General features: G+C 42.9%; 1 protein-coding gene across 3 annotated transcripts in view; it reads right to left on the bottom strand.

Moving 5' to 3' along the window:
- MKX (mohawk homeobox) overlaps positions 1-14,593 on the bottom strand; it is a 62,071-nt gene that overhangs the window by 35,722 nt on the left and 11,756 nt on the right. For 2 of the 3 annotated variants that reach the window (XM_083705099.1, XM_083705098.1), the window contains exons 4-5: positions 6,077-6,230; positions 4,504-4,839 (exon numbers count right to left, since the gene is read on the bottom strand). In XM_083705099.1, coding sequence (XP_083561225.1) covers positions 4,504-4,839; positions 6,077-6,230 — 490 coding nt within the window. Of the gene's footprint in view, positions 1-1,272; positions 3,521-3,985; positions 4,840-6,076; positions 6,231-14,593 lie in introns of those variants that run through there. The other variant, XR_014556594.1, reaches the window with a different exon arrangement.

The following is a 14,593-nucleotide window of genomic DNA, read 5'->3' as shown; positions in this document are numbered from 1 at the left end:
CCTAGAGCTCAATTCAGCTCAGACGTACTGTAGCTACTCGGTGGCAATGCACTCTGTGCTTTCACAGAGGCATTCACAGCTATTCTTACTTGCTATGTTCCAGGAATAAGCTCTGGTATTAACACCAAGTGCTGGCCCTGAGATCCAACACCAATCAAACCCAAATACAATGCATTTTCCATAGTTACCACAATCTGGGTAACGCAACTCATACATTCCAGTGAGGCAAAAGCCACAATCTTCCCACTCAACACTACTTGAAACTTCTGAGTTTATCTTTTACATGTACCAACCAGCTGTCAAGCAAACAATCCATCTTGGTTGTTATAATCACAGATCCTCCGCTAAATTGCAATCAAACACAATTTTTATCGCGTACAGGCCAGCAAAAGTCTACAGTGGTACCTCGGGTTAAGAACTTAATTCGTTCTGGAGGTCCGTTCTTAACCTGAAACTGTTCTTAACCTGAGGTACCACTTTAGCTAATGGGGCCTCCCACTGCCGCCGTGTGATTTCTTGTTCTCATTCTGGGGTAAAGTTTTAACCCGAGGTACTATTTCTGGGTTAGCGGAGTCCGTAACCTGAAGCGTCTGTAACCTGAAGCATCTGTAACCCGAGGTACCACTGTATTTGGGAAAGCAGCATAGCAAAGAAGCAAAACAGTGCTGGCCGCCCAGCCCCACTCCTTGCCCAATGAAGCCTTGCTCACTGGGGTTGCGTGGCTCCAGTGGCAGCTTCCAGTGAGATGTCATGCAAGTGCAGTGGCAGGTGGGATGGCCGCAGGGGCACTGCCCCATAGGATTCCACTGCCAGCGGCGGCTGGTTTGCTCTGCCTCATGGGCAGCATAGCCCTGAGGTGCCACATTACATGCTGACAACTACACTAAATTGAGATGTTGGGTGGTAGTGTGGTTGATTCAGAAGCTTTAATCGTCTGGTTCTTAGCAAGCAGTGCTGATCACAGAATTTTGCCACTTTGATTTGCACACAGACATTAGGATGAGTATAGAGCGTGCTACAACTCTATATTCACACTGTTTGGTGAGTTGTCAGATGGTGATGGCATAACCCTCTTAAGAGAACTGAGTTCAGAAGCTGGCTGTGCAGAACGTTGATTGGCTGGCCCCAGTGGCAATCACTCTGAACAATACAGTCTCATTGCAACAATTATACTTGGGTTAAGATGAATGGCCGGAGAACAGTGGGGAGCCTCGTGTAACAGCAAAGTATAACAAATATATATATATATATACTTGGTATGGATGCTAATAATTGTGATTTAAGATAGCTTGCACAAACCAACATTCCAAACTAACACTGCAGGATGTAATTAATGTGGCAGAAACTGACTTGGAATACCAGTCAGTTTACGTTATCGCCAACACCTCTTTCTTTCTTTCTTTCTTTCTTTCTTTCTTTCTTTCTTTCTTTCTTTCTTTGGTTTCTATTGGACCATTTTGCACAGGCCACAGGAGAGGTTTGCAATAGAAACAATCAGACAACAAAATCCAGAAAAACACACACAATCCATTTAGAACTTACAACAAGGAGCCACAAAGTGGCAATTAGGTCTCTCCTCCTCCAAATGCCCTCTGGAAAATAGGCTTTGTTAATGGCCACTAACTATTTTGCTTTTTACATAATTGCCACTGTCTGTTCTTTTTGCATTTCATTTCCTTCTGACCTCACTCCCCCGCCCATCCCGTTAAATGCCTGCCAGTTTAGGATTGCATTTCATACATCTGATGAAGTGGGCTTCAGGCCACTCAAGCTTATGCCATAATAAATGTGTCAGGCTTTAAAAAGGTGCCACAAGACCTCTTTTTGCTGCAACAGGCTTATATGGCTCCCCCTCTGGAAAATGTTTTTGGTTCTGTAATCCAAACTGTATGTATGGAAAGAGGTCAAAATAGCCACACGCTGTTAAGTTCCACTAGGGTTTTTATATGCAGACGTTTCGGAAGACCTCAGAAAATGATAATACATTGTTGAGGATTTAAAAAGAGAGAGAGAAAAAAGAAAGATGCAAGTTATCTTCATGGCATTTACGGAACAGACTGATCCAAGATGGCCAAGATGTTTATAAAAGATAGTAGTAAAATAAATTCTGGAATATATTATATTTTAGAAGTAGATGCAAGGGCTCAATACAACACCACGCCATGTATAAAATAAATTTTGTTCTTTCAGTTTTAGTATGAGCGGGGTGGGGAGGGAACCCACTAGAATTGTTTGCAGCTATGAACATGCTATGAATCTACCTCTTTGTTGCTTTGCGCTTTGAATAAAAAAAGTGTTGCAGTGAAAGGTAAGTGTGACTGCATGCTAAATAGGAGAGGTTCTGCACAAACAGGGAGATTAGAGCGATCGTGTAACAATTTGTAGCTTGTTTTTCCAAATGCTCAGCCCGTTAATGCTGCAGCGGTTATCGTACAGCTGCCGCAGCCTATTAAAAGAGCCTTTTTTCCCCACTCAAAGCTAAAATGCTGGCAGGCAAGAGACAGAGTCCAGTAACAATTTGATTACTCAAGATTATGCCCGTTTTTAAAATTCCAGTTGTGTAAGTATAGAAAACCAGAAGTTTACTTGTCTTAAGTTACCGTGTGCTCATTTGAACAACACTCATTTTAAAACTAAAATTTGGCAGGCGATTATCACATAATGTAGACCAAATGCACTTGGAATGTTGAAAAATAGCTTTCGAAAAACCAAGAGATTTCACTTGGAAAACACTAACTATGCAACCACAGCTCCTACTCTACGCAAAATGTTTTAGAGCACTATGTTATACTGCACCCAGCCAACCTCCTCAACTCAAGGTGTGATCATTTAGTCTTCAAGTGGAAGACCTGCTGAAGTTCTGGAAATCTTGAGGATTAAACCAAACAGAATGTGCATGTCTGAAATCCAGCCAAGCAATCTTCAGAATCCCTATAAAAAGCCTTGAACAGCCTTCCCCAAACTGTTGCTCTCCAAATGTTGTTGGCCGTTGGCTCCAACCATCATGGCCAGTGGTCATGGATGATGACTATACAGTCGTACCTTGGTTGTCAAACACCTTGCGACTCAAACGTTTTGGCTCCCAAACGCCACAAACCTGGCTTCTGACTGAGTGCAGGAAGCTCCTGCAGCCAATCGGAAGCCGTGCCTTGGTTTTCAAACATTTTTGGAAGTTGAATGGACTTCCGGAATGGATTCCTTTTGAGAACCACCTTATGACTGTATTAATCCAAGCATGCCATATATGTGATAAGATCAAACAAAGGATGCCCTGAACTGATCCAGTTTTAGAAAGTTTCAGTTATCTGTAGTTACCAACCCATTCCCCACAAGTCTTCAAGAATGAGGCACTTCTATCTTCCATGGCTGGAATGATTAATACCCCAGCTAAGTTCCTAACTGGTAATTTCTGCCAATCTGTATATGTACTTATCTGAAGATAGGTGTGCAGGAATATTTCAAGATCTGCGGTACCCATTTCAGTACTGATGGCCTAAACTCAGATATCTTCCACCAGCACCTACCGTATTTTTCACTCTATAAGATGCACTTTTCCCCTCCTAAAAAGTAAGGGAAAATGTGTGTGCATCTTATGGAGTGAATGCAGACTTCGCAGCTATCACAGAAGCCAGAACAGCAAGAGGGATTGGTGCATCCTGCTGCGCTCAGGAGGCTTTGCGTTGCTTTCCCTGAAGCCAGGAGACCAAGAGGGATCGGTGCGCAGCAATCCTACTTGCTGTCCTGGCTTCTGACTTAGCCCCGCGCAGCCTCTTCCGGGCAGGGGAAACCTTCATCCCGCTGCCCGGGAGAGGCTGCATGCAGCTATCCCATAAGCCAGGACAGCAAGAGGCTATTCCAGAAGCAAGAGGCTATCCCAGAAGCCAGATCCCTCTTGCTGTTCTGGCTTCTGGGATTCAGATTATTATTTTTCTTGTTTTCCTCCTCCAAAAACTAGGTCTGGTGTGTCTTATAGAGCGAAAAATACGGTACTTTCGGTCACACAAACTCTTTTGTGCCTTTCTTGACGGAAAAAACAGTACAGCGAGTGCATATCCACATGCTTGGATACACAAATTAAGAAGACTGTATTTCATAATCTAGTACTGAACATGGCTATTCAAGAAGGTTCTGAGTGAGTCTTGGTCACCCATAAAGCCACTGTATTTTAACTGAGCTGAAGTAGATCAACGAGCTGTGTCCTCATGTTGGAATTTATGACTGGTTTTCACATTCAGTTTATCACAGGAACACTTGGGAGGCTAACCAAGTCATTCACTCTCATCCGAAAACATCCATCTGCAAAAAACCCCAGGAAAAACCACAATGACCTACCTCACTAGGTTGCTGATGAGATGGCTGCATTTTCATGGTACTTGCCATAATTAAAAGTGCCATGAATTATAAACACTCTGAGAAGACCAACTAGCACCACCAGGAGCATAACATTTGTTTCCAGGTTGAATGAATGAACAAAACATGACAGCTTTGGAAATTATACCCTACCTGTCCGATAGACAAAGTTGCCTTCAGTCTCTGAGGATGACGGAGACACCAGTTCCTCTTCAAATTCATTGGAGCTAAACGAACCCGAATGATTCCTTTGCCTTGTTTTTTCCATCATGGCTGCATTTGTGGCCATGACATGCCTCAACGAGTCATTCAGGTAGCGGTTCAACAAGCTGTTTTTGTATTTGGGGGGCGATACATAATCCTCATTGGCACTTCCTTCTGGTCTAACTCCAGATTTAATTACTGAGCTTTCAGTCTTAATCACAGTGTGATGAACGGGCGTGTTGTATCCCCCTTCATTCATATGGCTTCTGGGAGGGTTTTCACCATCTGAAGAGAGAAGACCCATCAGAGAACACCATTACCTATGTCTCTTTAAAAAATTTTTATTATTATTATTCATAATTCAGCTTTTAGAGGATAAGTGAGATCAGACTAGATTATAAGAAGGGCTGTTTTGAAAATCCATTAAGATGCCGCCAGTCACTTCCCCTGCTGCATCTAAAACCAGTTTCAGATTATTTCTTCAAACTAAAAGAAGGGGTAGGGTATTTCCTGAGCACTCTTTTGATCTTCAATAAGAATTACATGGAGTGATTTATGATCAGCATGTTTTATATGCTGAACAAGTCATGAAATTAAATTTAGTCAAATGGTGTGATGCACCATTTGAGAATTGCTGAAATAAAATTGTTGATGGGCATCTATTGATGACATGCAGGAGTGTTGCTGACGTTTTGTCAGAGTGATCACCACCATTATTTTAGGGAGTAATGTTGCACAAGAGCCTAGTTGAACCTGACTTTTTGGGGTGTCTGTGGCAGCATTATACATCTCATTATATATGATAAGGCTATTTTTAGTCATCTCACACCTTGCTTTTTCCTGTAAGACCAATTGCAGTCGTTAACAGTCAACAGGTTTACTACACCCTTCTGAGTAATACCCCTCCCCATCCTCTCACTATATATAAGGGTCTGGTGACTTCGGTTTCAGTGTATCTGAAGAAGTGTGCATGCACACGAAAGCTCATACCAATAACAAACTTAGTTGGTCTCTAAGGTGCTACTGGAAGGAATTTTTTTATTTTGTTTCGACTGTGGCAGCAAAGATAGCCCTAGGAATTGCAGCCCAATCTGACAAGGGATAGTTTCCACCTTGCAAAAGAGAAAACACAGTGGCTACCTAAAATTCATTTTGAGGAAGTGTAGGCAGATGGCAAAAGAATTCCTTGAACTGCCAGCATCTGGCCAAAATGGAGACAAAATGGACCAAGACTCTGATGCCTAGCAGGTGTTTCCACAGAAGTCCTACAGCCATCAGCTGCCTGGATAGCCAGTCATAAAAACATTGTAAAATGAAATAAGAAGTACAGAAAGTAGGGATCACCTAAGCCCTATGGCTTCCAGGATTTCATCTTCCTCAAAGCCAGAATGGATGCTTCTTAAATTTTAGCATGCACATGTGTTGCAGCTTGCAAGAGCACCAGCTCCGTGAGAATTGTTGGCCACTTTCAATTTTACTGGCTTTGCTTGGACATCTACAAAAATATATATTGAAAACAAACCTTCTGAACATGAATCATCGCTGCTTACACTAAGTCTTTCAGCATTTCCTTGAACATACTTGTTGTATAGCTTGATTCGCAAAGCCCAGCTGAGGTCTGGTTGCCGGACAGTATTTTTAAGGCGACGTCTTGCATTGGCAAACCAGTTTGACACCTAAATAAAAGACAAAATGCATTAGTTTTCTCCCTCCTTCAAGAGAGAACTGAAGAGTTTTCTCACTGGCGTGTGTTTTATGACATGTGAAAGAGAAACCAATAGACTGTTCGCATTTTTATTTCAGCAAAAGCCAAAATGAAAGCAGTATGAACACTGAAAATATTTAGTACTTAATCTAACTTTATTAGAAGCCACCTTTACGGTTTTAAGGTAAGCAGCTTAAATATATGCATAAGCCTTCATCCAAAGGCCACGTCTATATCATCTTGCACTTCTGTTGCTTCAGAGGAACAAGGAAGAATAAAATACTGCACTGTCCCTCTTTCAGCAAGGAGGATGCAACAGGTTGAACTTCCTGTGACAATACAAACATGAAGCACAGCTGCAATTTCAGGGGTTCTGAATAACTTCCAATTTCTGCAGCCCAGCCATGCAGTCATGACCTTCTGCTGACAGTGGTTACTGATCAATGCCATACCCTCCAAGCGTCCTGATTTTCCTAGGATCATGAAAGTCACCCCAGCTTCTGATTTGATCCTGGAATGTCCCTATTTCACCTACCAGTGCTGCCGCCGCCGCCAAGCTCAAAAAGGAGGATGAGCCAGCGCTTGTCCTGAGTGATGGGGAAGGAGCATCCCGTTACCTCTCCTTGGCCACTGCCCTTGGCCTCCTCCCCTGGGCAGCTTGTAGCGGCTGCTGGAGAGCAAGCAAGGAGGAGCGGAGCGCAAAGAGTCTCGATATAAAAATAAGAATACTTTGTGCACCTATTCCGATCTTGCCCCTTTCTAAAATGTGTTTATTGGTGTGTGTTTTTCTTTTTGTACATACACCAAAGAATAGAATAAAATTGGAATTAAGGGGTTTTCTCAGTACGATGGAGGATGTGCCTCATTGTTTTGTTTTCGTTTAAATTGCTGCTATTTTTTACCTATGCCATTTTAAACTGTGATATCAATGCTGTATTCTTAGTTTTAGATTTTGATTTATGTGGAAATTGTTTCCCATTTGGTTGCTTTTTTTTATGTGGTTTATTTATTGTTTATGACTTTTGTAATTATGTAAATCTTGTTATCCTGTAAGCTGCCTTGAGCATTGTTTTTTTAACTGTGGAAAGGCGGCATGCAAATAAAAAATGATGGTGATGATGATGATGGTGTAGCAGTGGTGGAACTCACCCTTCTTCTGATAGGAAATGCTCTGCGTGGGGAAGGGATGGGGGGCGAGTGAGAAATGCCCCTGTTTTCATATGAGGAATGTCATAGGGTATGCAATTCATATGTCTGACAGGCTAGCACAAGACCCTGTAATCTGGAGTCACAAGCAGAGTCTGACACTAGGCAGACTGACCAGCTTTCCGACTCTGTCTAAGACCATTCATATGCTCAGCATCCCAGTGGGATACTTTTAATGTCTGCAGCAGTTGTCAAAGGCAATGTATTCACTTGCCAAAGAGCAGCACGGAAGCATACCTTGGCCTTATCAGACTGCCACGTGCAACAACAGAAAGTAGGGTATTATCCACAGAGCTCTTTACAACAAGCAATAAAAACGAGTGTGATTTATGTGCGTGTGCTACTATTTGGTTGAAAAGGCCAGCAGCAAACACCACACTCTCAACATTTCCATGTCAACCGCAAGCATTATTCATGCGAATATGAACAGCTCCTCTTTGAAGCATTCCAGGAGACTGAAAAATCTCACAAATAAAATAAGATAGCTGTTAAAAACAAGAATCCCCAAAGATTTGTATTTTGGATTCTCCCTTGCCCCTGTGGGGAAAAAAACAACAACCATAATCATTTTAGGTTGGGGGATCAAACTTTTCTATAGGTTCCAGAACCCCTGAGGAGGGACCTATCTCCTGAAGAGTAGCAACTGTTAGTAAACAGCCAAGTTTTGACAACCTCCCAAAGAAAAAAGCAACAGCCCCCTGGCCAACAAGGATAGCTGAAGCATGAAATATATCCCTATTATATAATGTGACAGACTAATATGTCTCATATTAGTTGGCCATAACCCAGCATCATGCAACATCAGCCGTGGGTTGTTGTATATAGTTCCAGCCCCACAGCAGCACAGTCAGATTGTTGGCTATAGCACCAACCATCTAGTTGGGAAAGGGGAGGAAAAGGATGGATTCAGCTGCCTGCTCTCTTCTCACACAAATAATTGGGCATGCAGCCCTCACTCCCAGAATGGGGCTTTCCAGGCCTGGGAAGCAAACACTCAGTAGCCATTTTCACACACGGTTTCTTAAACAGCAAGGCATATGTCCAAGATGCAGGGGTAGCGAACATGGTGCCCTCCAGATGTTTGTTGGACTAAAATGCCCATCAGCTGCAGCCAGAATGGCTAATGGTCAAAGTTGGTGGAAGCTGTAGTCTGGCGCCATGTAGGCTACTCCCAGCCTAAAGGCATGTGATGCAGCCACTTTGCTGAAGCTGAGCAGTCCCAGGTTTGATTAGTGCCTGTATGGGAGATCTCCGCCCAAGAATCCAATGTAATACCAACTTGAGTTTCATCATGGAAGAATAGCAGGATATAAAAAAGTGTGTGCGCGCACAGAAGTGTGTGCAGTGCTTTTCAGGTTAGGGAGACTTGACTAAACTAAGGGAATAGAAATTATCTACAACTCCTGACGAGGACGGTCAGAAATCAAGAAGACAGAAACTTTACTAAGGAATGGGAATTTTTTATATACATAATTTATCTTGGAGAACACTGTAAACAACTAAAAACTTTGGCAGGATTGTAATAAGACTTGTAACAAGAACTGTGGGAAAATAGGGAATTTCAAGAAAATTGAGAACTTATAAGATGCAGTAAAAGAAAAAGGGAATGTAAATGGAACCCATGGAAGGGTAGAGGGAAGTTCAAGGATTCAGGGAATCTTTTATGCGTATGATTATTACGAATACTATTTGAATATAAATGTAAATTGTAAAAACTAATAAAAAATGGTAAAAAAAGAAATTACTTACAACTCCTTAGTTCCTGATACTTACTCCTATAAAGTGTTTCCATTCAGCATATGTGTTTCCTGGGCTTGGTTTCATTTAAAAGTAGCAGCCCCATTTTCCAAAACAGCAAAATAATGTGCCTATCTTTATCTTATTTGGCTGGATTATTATTATCATTGTACCACATCCCATACTGCACATTGTTAATAATCAAGAAGGGGGCTGTAACTTAAAATACTCCCCCCCTTTCAGAGTAAGTTGCATCCTATATATGAATGTGAAAACCTGAGTATTGCATGATCCTTAGCAAGCCAGAACCAGTCCATTAGTCATACTGTGGCAAATAACTTCATATTCAACAATAAAGCCATTCATATTTCCCCTTCTGGAAAGAATGTTCCTTCATCCCCCCCCCTCCTTAAATTCATAGGAATGGCTAAACCCAAATTTAAAATAAAATAAATCCACCCCTACGGGAATAGGGCAAATGAAAACATGACATATTCATTGCAAATTAGCAGGACAAATTGCTAGCCTCCAAATTGGAGGCTAATTGGCGAGATAAATATAGGCTGTGGCTTTTAGACGGATATGGCTTCCTGTTCCAGTTCTGCTAGTTTCAGGAGTATAAGGTTTCGAACTCTAAAGCAAAACGGGAGGGCTGGCGGCTAATAACTTGTACTACATACTGCTCTATTGGCTTTGCTAGGGCTGCATGAATATACCGGTAATCAACATTCAGCCCACTACGTTTAGGCTGAGTGGTTCTTTTCCCAAGTCTTCTCTAGAGGCCTGGGGCCCTTACAAATTTCCTTTCCACCAAAGAATCAGCTTCCACAGGAACAGACAACATACATCAGGCATCCCATCAGCCTGCGGGCTATTGGCCAACTACCCCGGGACCTACCAAACTCTTCTGTAGAGGCCATTTGCCCTTCTTGAAAGTTTTTTCCCCCTACTCTCAGCCACGTTTGTAGCACTGAAGACAAATTAGGATGCTGCAGAATGCCTTTGCCTTTTGTTTTGTCCTCTCTCATGTGGTCTGCACCTACAGTGTCCACTTAACACATTGCCAAAAAATAAATAAATGAGAGCATCACCAAAATTGATGAGGTCTGTGTGCATATGCCAATTGAGTTGGTGCAAATTCCTATAATTTAAATAGAAATACAGTACACCTCCCTACAGTTGAGAAAACTGACCAGGTGACTGCTCCGTCTGCTGCCCAGGTGGTGCTAACTACTGATTAGCAACTTCAAGGGCCCTCTTGCTCTCTTCTTATAGTAAAGGTAAAGGGACCCCTGACCATTAGGTGCAGTAGCGGACGGCTCTGGGGTTGCGGCGCTCATCTCGCTTTATTGGCTGAGGGAGCCGGCGTACAGCTTCCGGGTCATGTGGCCAGCATGACTAAGCCGCTTCTGGCGAACCAGAGCAGTGCACGGAAACGCTGTTTACCTTCCCGCCGGAGCAGTACCTATTTATCTACTTGCACTTTGACGTGCTTTCGAACTGCTAGGTTGGCAGGAGCTTCTTATAGTACTTCATTTTAAAACCAGACTTGGACTGCACAGCAGAGGACTGTCCTATATAAAATAGGACACATCACCACCCCACACCTCTCCCTTCACCCACTGGCCAGGTTTCCACACCCCGCTAAGTGGACCAAGTCATGCAGTTGGTGGCTAGTGGCCACTGGACACCTTCCATCTACTTGGCTGGGGCTAAGGGAAACAATTTGAGAGCCAACAGGAGCCAAAAAATGTTTACATTTGGCTGGTAAAAAGGAACTAGGGGGTCTTCCAAAAGGCACACTGTTGGTTTGGGGAGAACTAATGGCATTTTTACAGCTAAGCACTTGTCTGTGTGCTTGCCTAGTCCCCTTTTCTGGGCTTGTACAGTTAAAAGAAATCAATACTGCAAACATGCCATGCAAACATACGTCTCTAGTGCAGTACTTCCGTGGGGGCCTAGATAGCTCAGTTGGTTGGAGTGTAGTGCTGATACTGTCAAGATTGCAGGATCGATCCCTACACGGGACAGCTGCATTGCAGAGGGTTGTGCTAGATCAGCGGTTCTCAACCTGTGGGTCCCCAGATGTTGTTGGACTACAACTCCCATCATCCCTGAGCTCTGGCCTTGCTAGCTAGGGGTCATGGGAGTTGTAGTTCAACATCTGGGGACCCACAGGCTGTGCTAGATGATCCTCAGGGTCCCTCCCAACTGTATGACTCTGATTCCTCATAAACACACACACACCTCCCTAACTGTAAAACTCCCTCTACTCAGGAAAGTGTGAAACACTATTTTAACTTTCTGTAGGATTTCCCTTGGTGCATGAGAACTGGTTCTGTATGTATGTGTGTTAATGTAGATGGAACTGAAGCAAGAGTTAAGAAAGCAGAAGACACAAAATAAAAACCTTGGGGATGCAGGGACGATAGGGACAGAGGAAACAGCCAAAAGTACTCAGCACAGAAGAAGAGAGAGGCCCACAGGCAGGAGTGCACATCTTTTAAGTAGGCTTACTACATTTAATTGATTCAACACATCTTGATTTGACTAGAAACATTTCCCCAGTTAAGTAGTTTTTAAAAGCCACCATAATGCAATAACAAGACAGGCTACACTGTAAAGAAATAGTGGCCTTTTATCCTAGCTGATGGATGACAAGTCCTCCATTTGAAGGGCTGTCAGATAACGTTCGCTGTTTGAAGGCCTTGCTCACTTTGAAGGCCTGTGCAGTCCAGGTCTGCTTTAATGAAAAAGTGCCACTAGAAGGGAAAGCAGGAAAGGCCTTGAAGTTGACCATCAACGGTTAACACCTGGATGGCAGACTGAGTAGGCACACAGGTCACCTGGTCACAATGTTGTATCTGGAACAACAGGAGTACGCACTGGGAATCTCATTTTCTGCATGCATGTATTACATGAAACAAACACATGCACATGCAATTTAGCTGTGATTCCTGCATTGCAGGGGGGTTGGATTAGATGACCCCTGGCGTTCCTTCCAATTCTACATTTCTATGATTCTCCACTATGGGAAGATGTATTGCATATCTATTTAATTTACAGTAATCGCTTCTAAATTTGGATCTATGCGCAGGGCAGTATCTAAATAGATCTGCTAGCCCAAGGCTTTCTGCTTGCACATCCTAACTTCTCCCTTTCCAGATGCCCTCCCCAAATGTGCCTCAGAGCACTGGGGGAAACCCTGTAACCAATTTAGGTGTCACCAGGCACAAGGAGAGGAATTTCCTTTGCACAGCCGAAGGTCCTTGCAGTAGTAGATTTATTTATTTGCACACCACCCATATAAATTACCATATACAGATGTTACACAATCTGCATCCTCTTGCAATTTTTTGTTGTGGCATTTACCAATGTCTAAGCAGCCACCCTATTATCTGAGTAATTTTGTCCTGCACAAGGCAGAAGCAGAAATGTCCCCAAAGACCACACTCACAGCCTCTAAATATTAAAACTATATTTTTCTTTATATGTGAATATGTGCAGGTATAACCAGTTAATTAGCTAAAAACTAACATGATTCATCAAATCAGATTTTTGTAACTGGTTGGCTGCCCAGCTTTTAATTGTTAGCAAACACTTCTTGAAGTGGTATGCATGGAACAAAGAAAGATACTGTGATGAAGGGAAGGCTTGACAGAACAATTTAACATAAAGCTGTGGCTCAAACACAAGGACAGCAGGACTGAATAAAAGGAACACAGCAAGCGTTAAGGAATTGGACAGATTGATGTGAAAAGGAGGAGGCCAATCTAAGCTTCAGGAATGTAAGCCTAGGAAATACAAATCAGGAAAACACATTTTATTTTGGTCTCCTCCAGAAATGTTCTGGCACTTTACGGAGCTAGATTAAAGCCAGTTATGCAGCACTATTTGATAATCTGGAGTGTGCAGCTTTTGGGAACAAGAAACAATTTTTTCCAAGTAGATGTGAAAACATGACCCAGTTCTCACAGATACATCACTGTCAATCTGAGTCAGTTTGACTGCAGTGGGGCTGTTCTGCAATCACTCCGGTGTGATTTGTGATAGTGCCCCTGCCTGAGTGTCTCTGAGGATCAGTTCTTTGTAAGCAGTAATCTGCTCTGGACCACAACTTCATTCTTTCCTTTCCCCTTGAATGATATGTTTTCATGCAGATGTGAGAGCATTTCTGGGCAATGTGTGGAAGGAGCATCTGGATTATTATTATTTTGATATTATTATTTTTTGCTTTGGGACTACATGTCAACCAAGACAGATCTGCAGACAACAAAGGAAGTGTTCTTTTACCAAACATGCCATTTCATTTCTGAAGAACATAATCCCTGAGAAGTCAAGAAGGCACGGTTCAAAAAACTTTGGCCCTTAAGTGCTCTCTAACCCAAGTTCTCCTAAAATGAATGGAGGCTGGACAGTGTTTTGCGAAGGCTGTTCCAGAAAGGCTGCCATGAACTTTGTGCTATCATTACCTAGTTGCGGAAGGCAACTTTGTCCTCCAGGAACCCCTCAATCTTTGGCTTTAAAAAGGGTGTGGGGGTACCAGGCACTGTCAGGACTACCCCAAGAAATTTTGCTGCCTGAAGCAAAGGATAAGATGGTGCTCCCCACTTCATGTACAGAAGCTTGATTGTAATAAAACCTCAAAGTGGTTTACACAAAGAAGAAACCCATAAAATTTGGATAAAAATAACTATTTGAAACATTAAAAAAGCCAGTCAAACAATAGCCTAAAACCCAGATTAAAACATATGCCAACCTTTTTCATGTCTGGATAGGCTTGCCAAAACAAAAATGTTTTTAGCAGGCACTGAAAAGAGTGGAGGAAGCTGCCGGCCTGGCATCAATAAGCAGGGAGTCGCAAAGTATGGGTACTGTAGGACCGAAACATCGATTTCTTAAAAATGCAGAGAAGTTTTTACATGGAACCTGTAACAATGCCAGTTCTGCAGATTGGAGCAGTTGAGTGGGTTTACATTGGTGATATAAGAAGCTGCCTTATACACAGTAAAAACACTGGCCCATCTAGTCTAGTAATGTCAACACTGACTGGCAGCAGCTCTCCAGGATTTCAGGCAGGGGTCTCTCCCAGCCTGACCTGGAGATGTTGGGGCTGAGCCTGGGACCTTCTGCATGCGAAGCAGGTGCTCCACCACTGAGCTACAGCCTCTCTGTTGAATCTTCCTTCAACGTTGGAGATCAGGGAGCAGCCTCCAGTGCACCTGAAGGCAGCAGGTTAGCTTAGGGAAGAGAGGCCACGTGATACACACAAACCAATTTCTCCTCCCAAGGCCTTGCTGCCATCTAAGTTGGTCATCTCACTCTGCTTAAAGGTAGGGCTGTCTCTGGGTAACAAGCCTTTCCCTTCATATAACTGGCCTTCTTGCAGTC

Source organism: Podarcis gaigeae (genome assembly GCF_964106915.1).
Source record: "Podarcis gaigeae genome assembly, chromosome: 12".
NCBI lineage: Eukaryota > Metazoa > Chordata > Lepidosauria > Squamata > Lacertidae > Podarcis > Podarcis gaigeae.
This window is presented reverse-complemented; position numbering and strand designations above follow the sequence as displayed.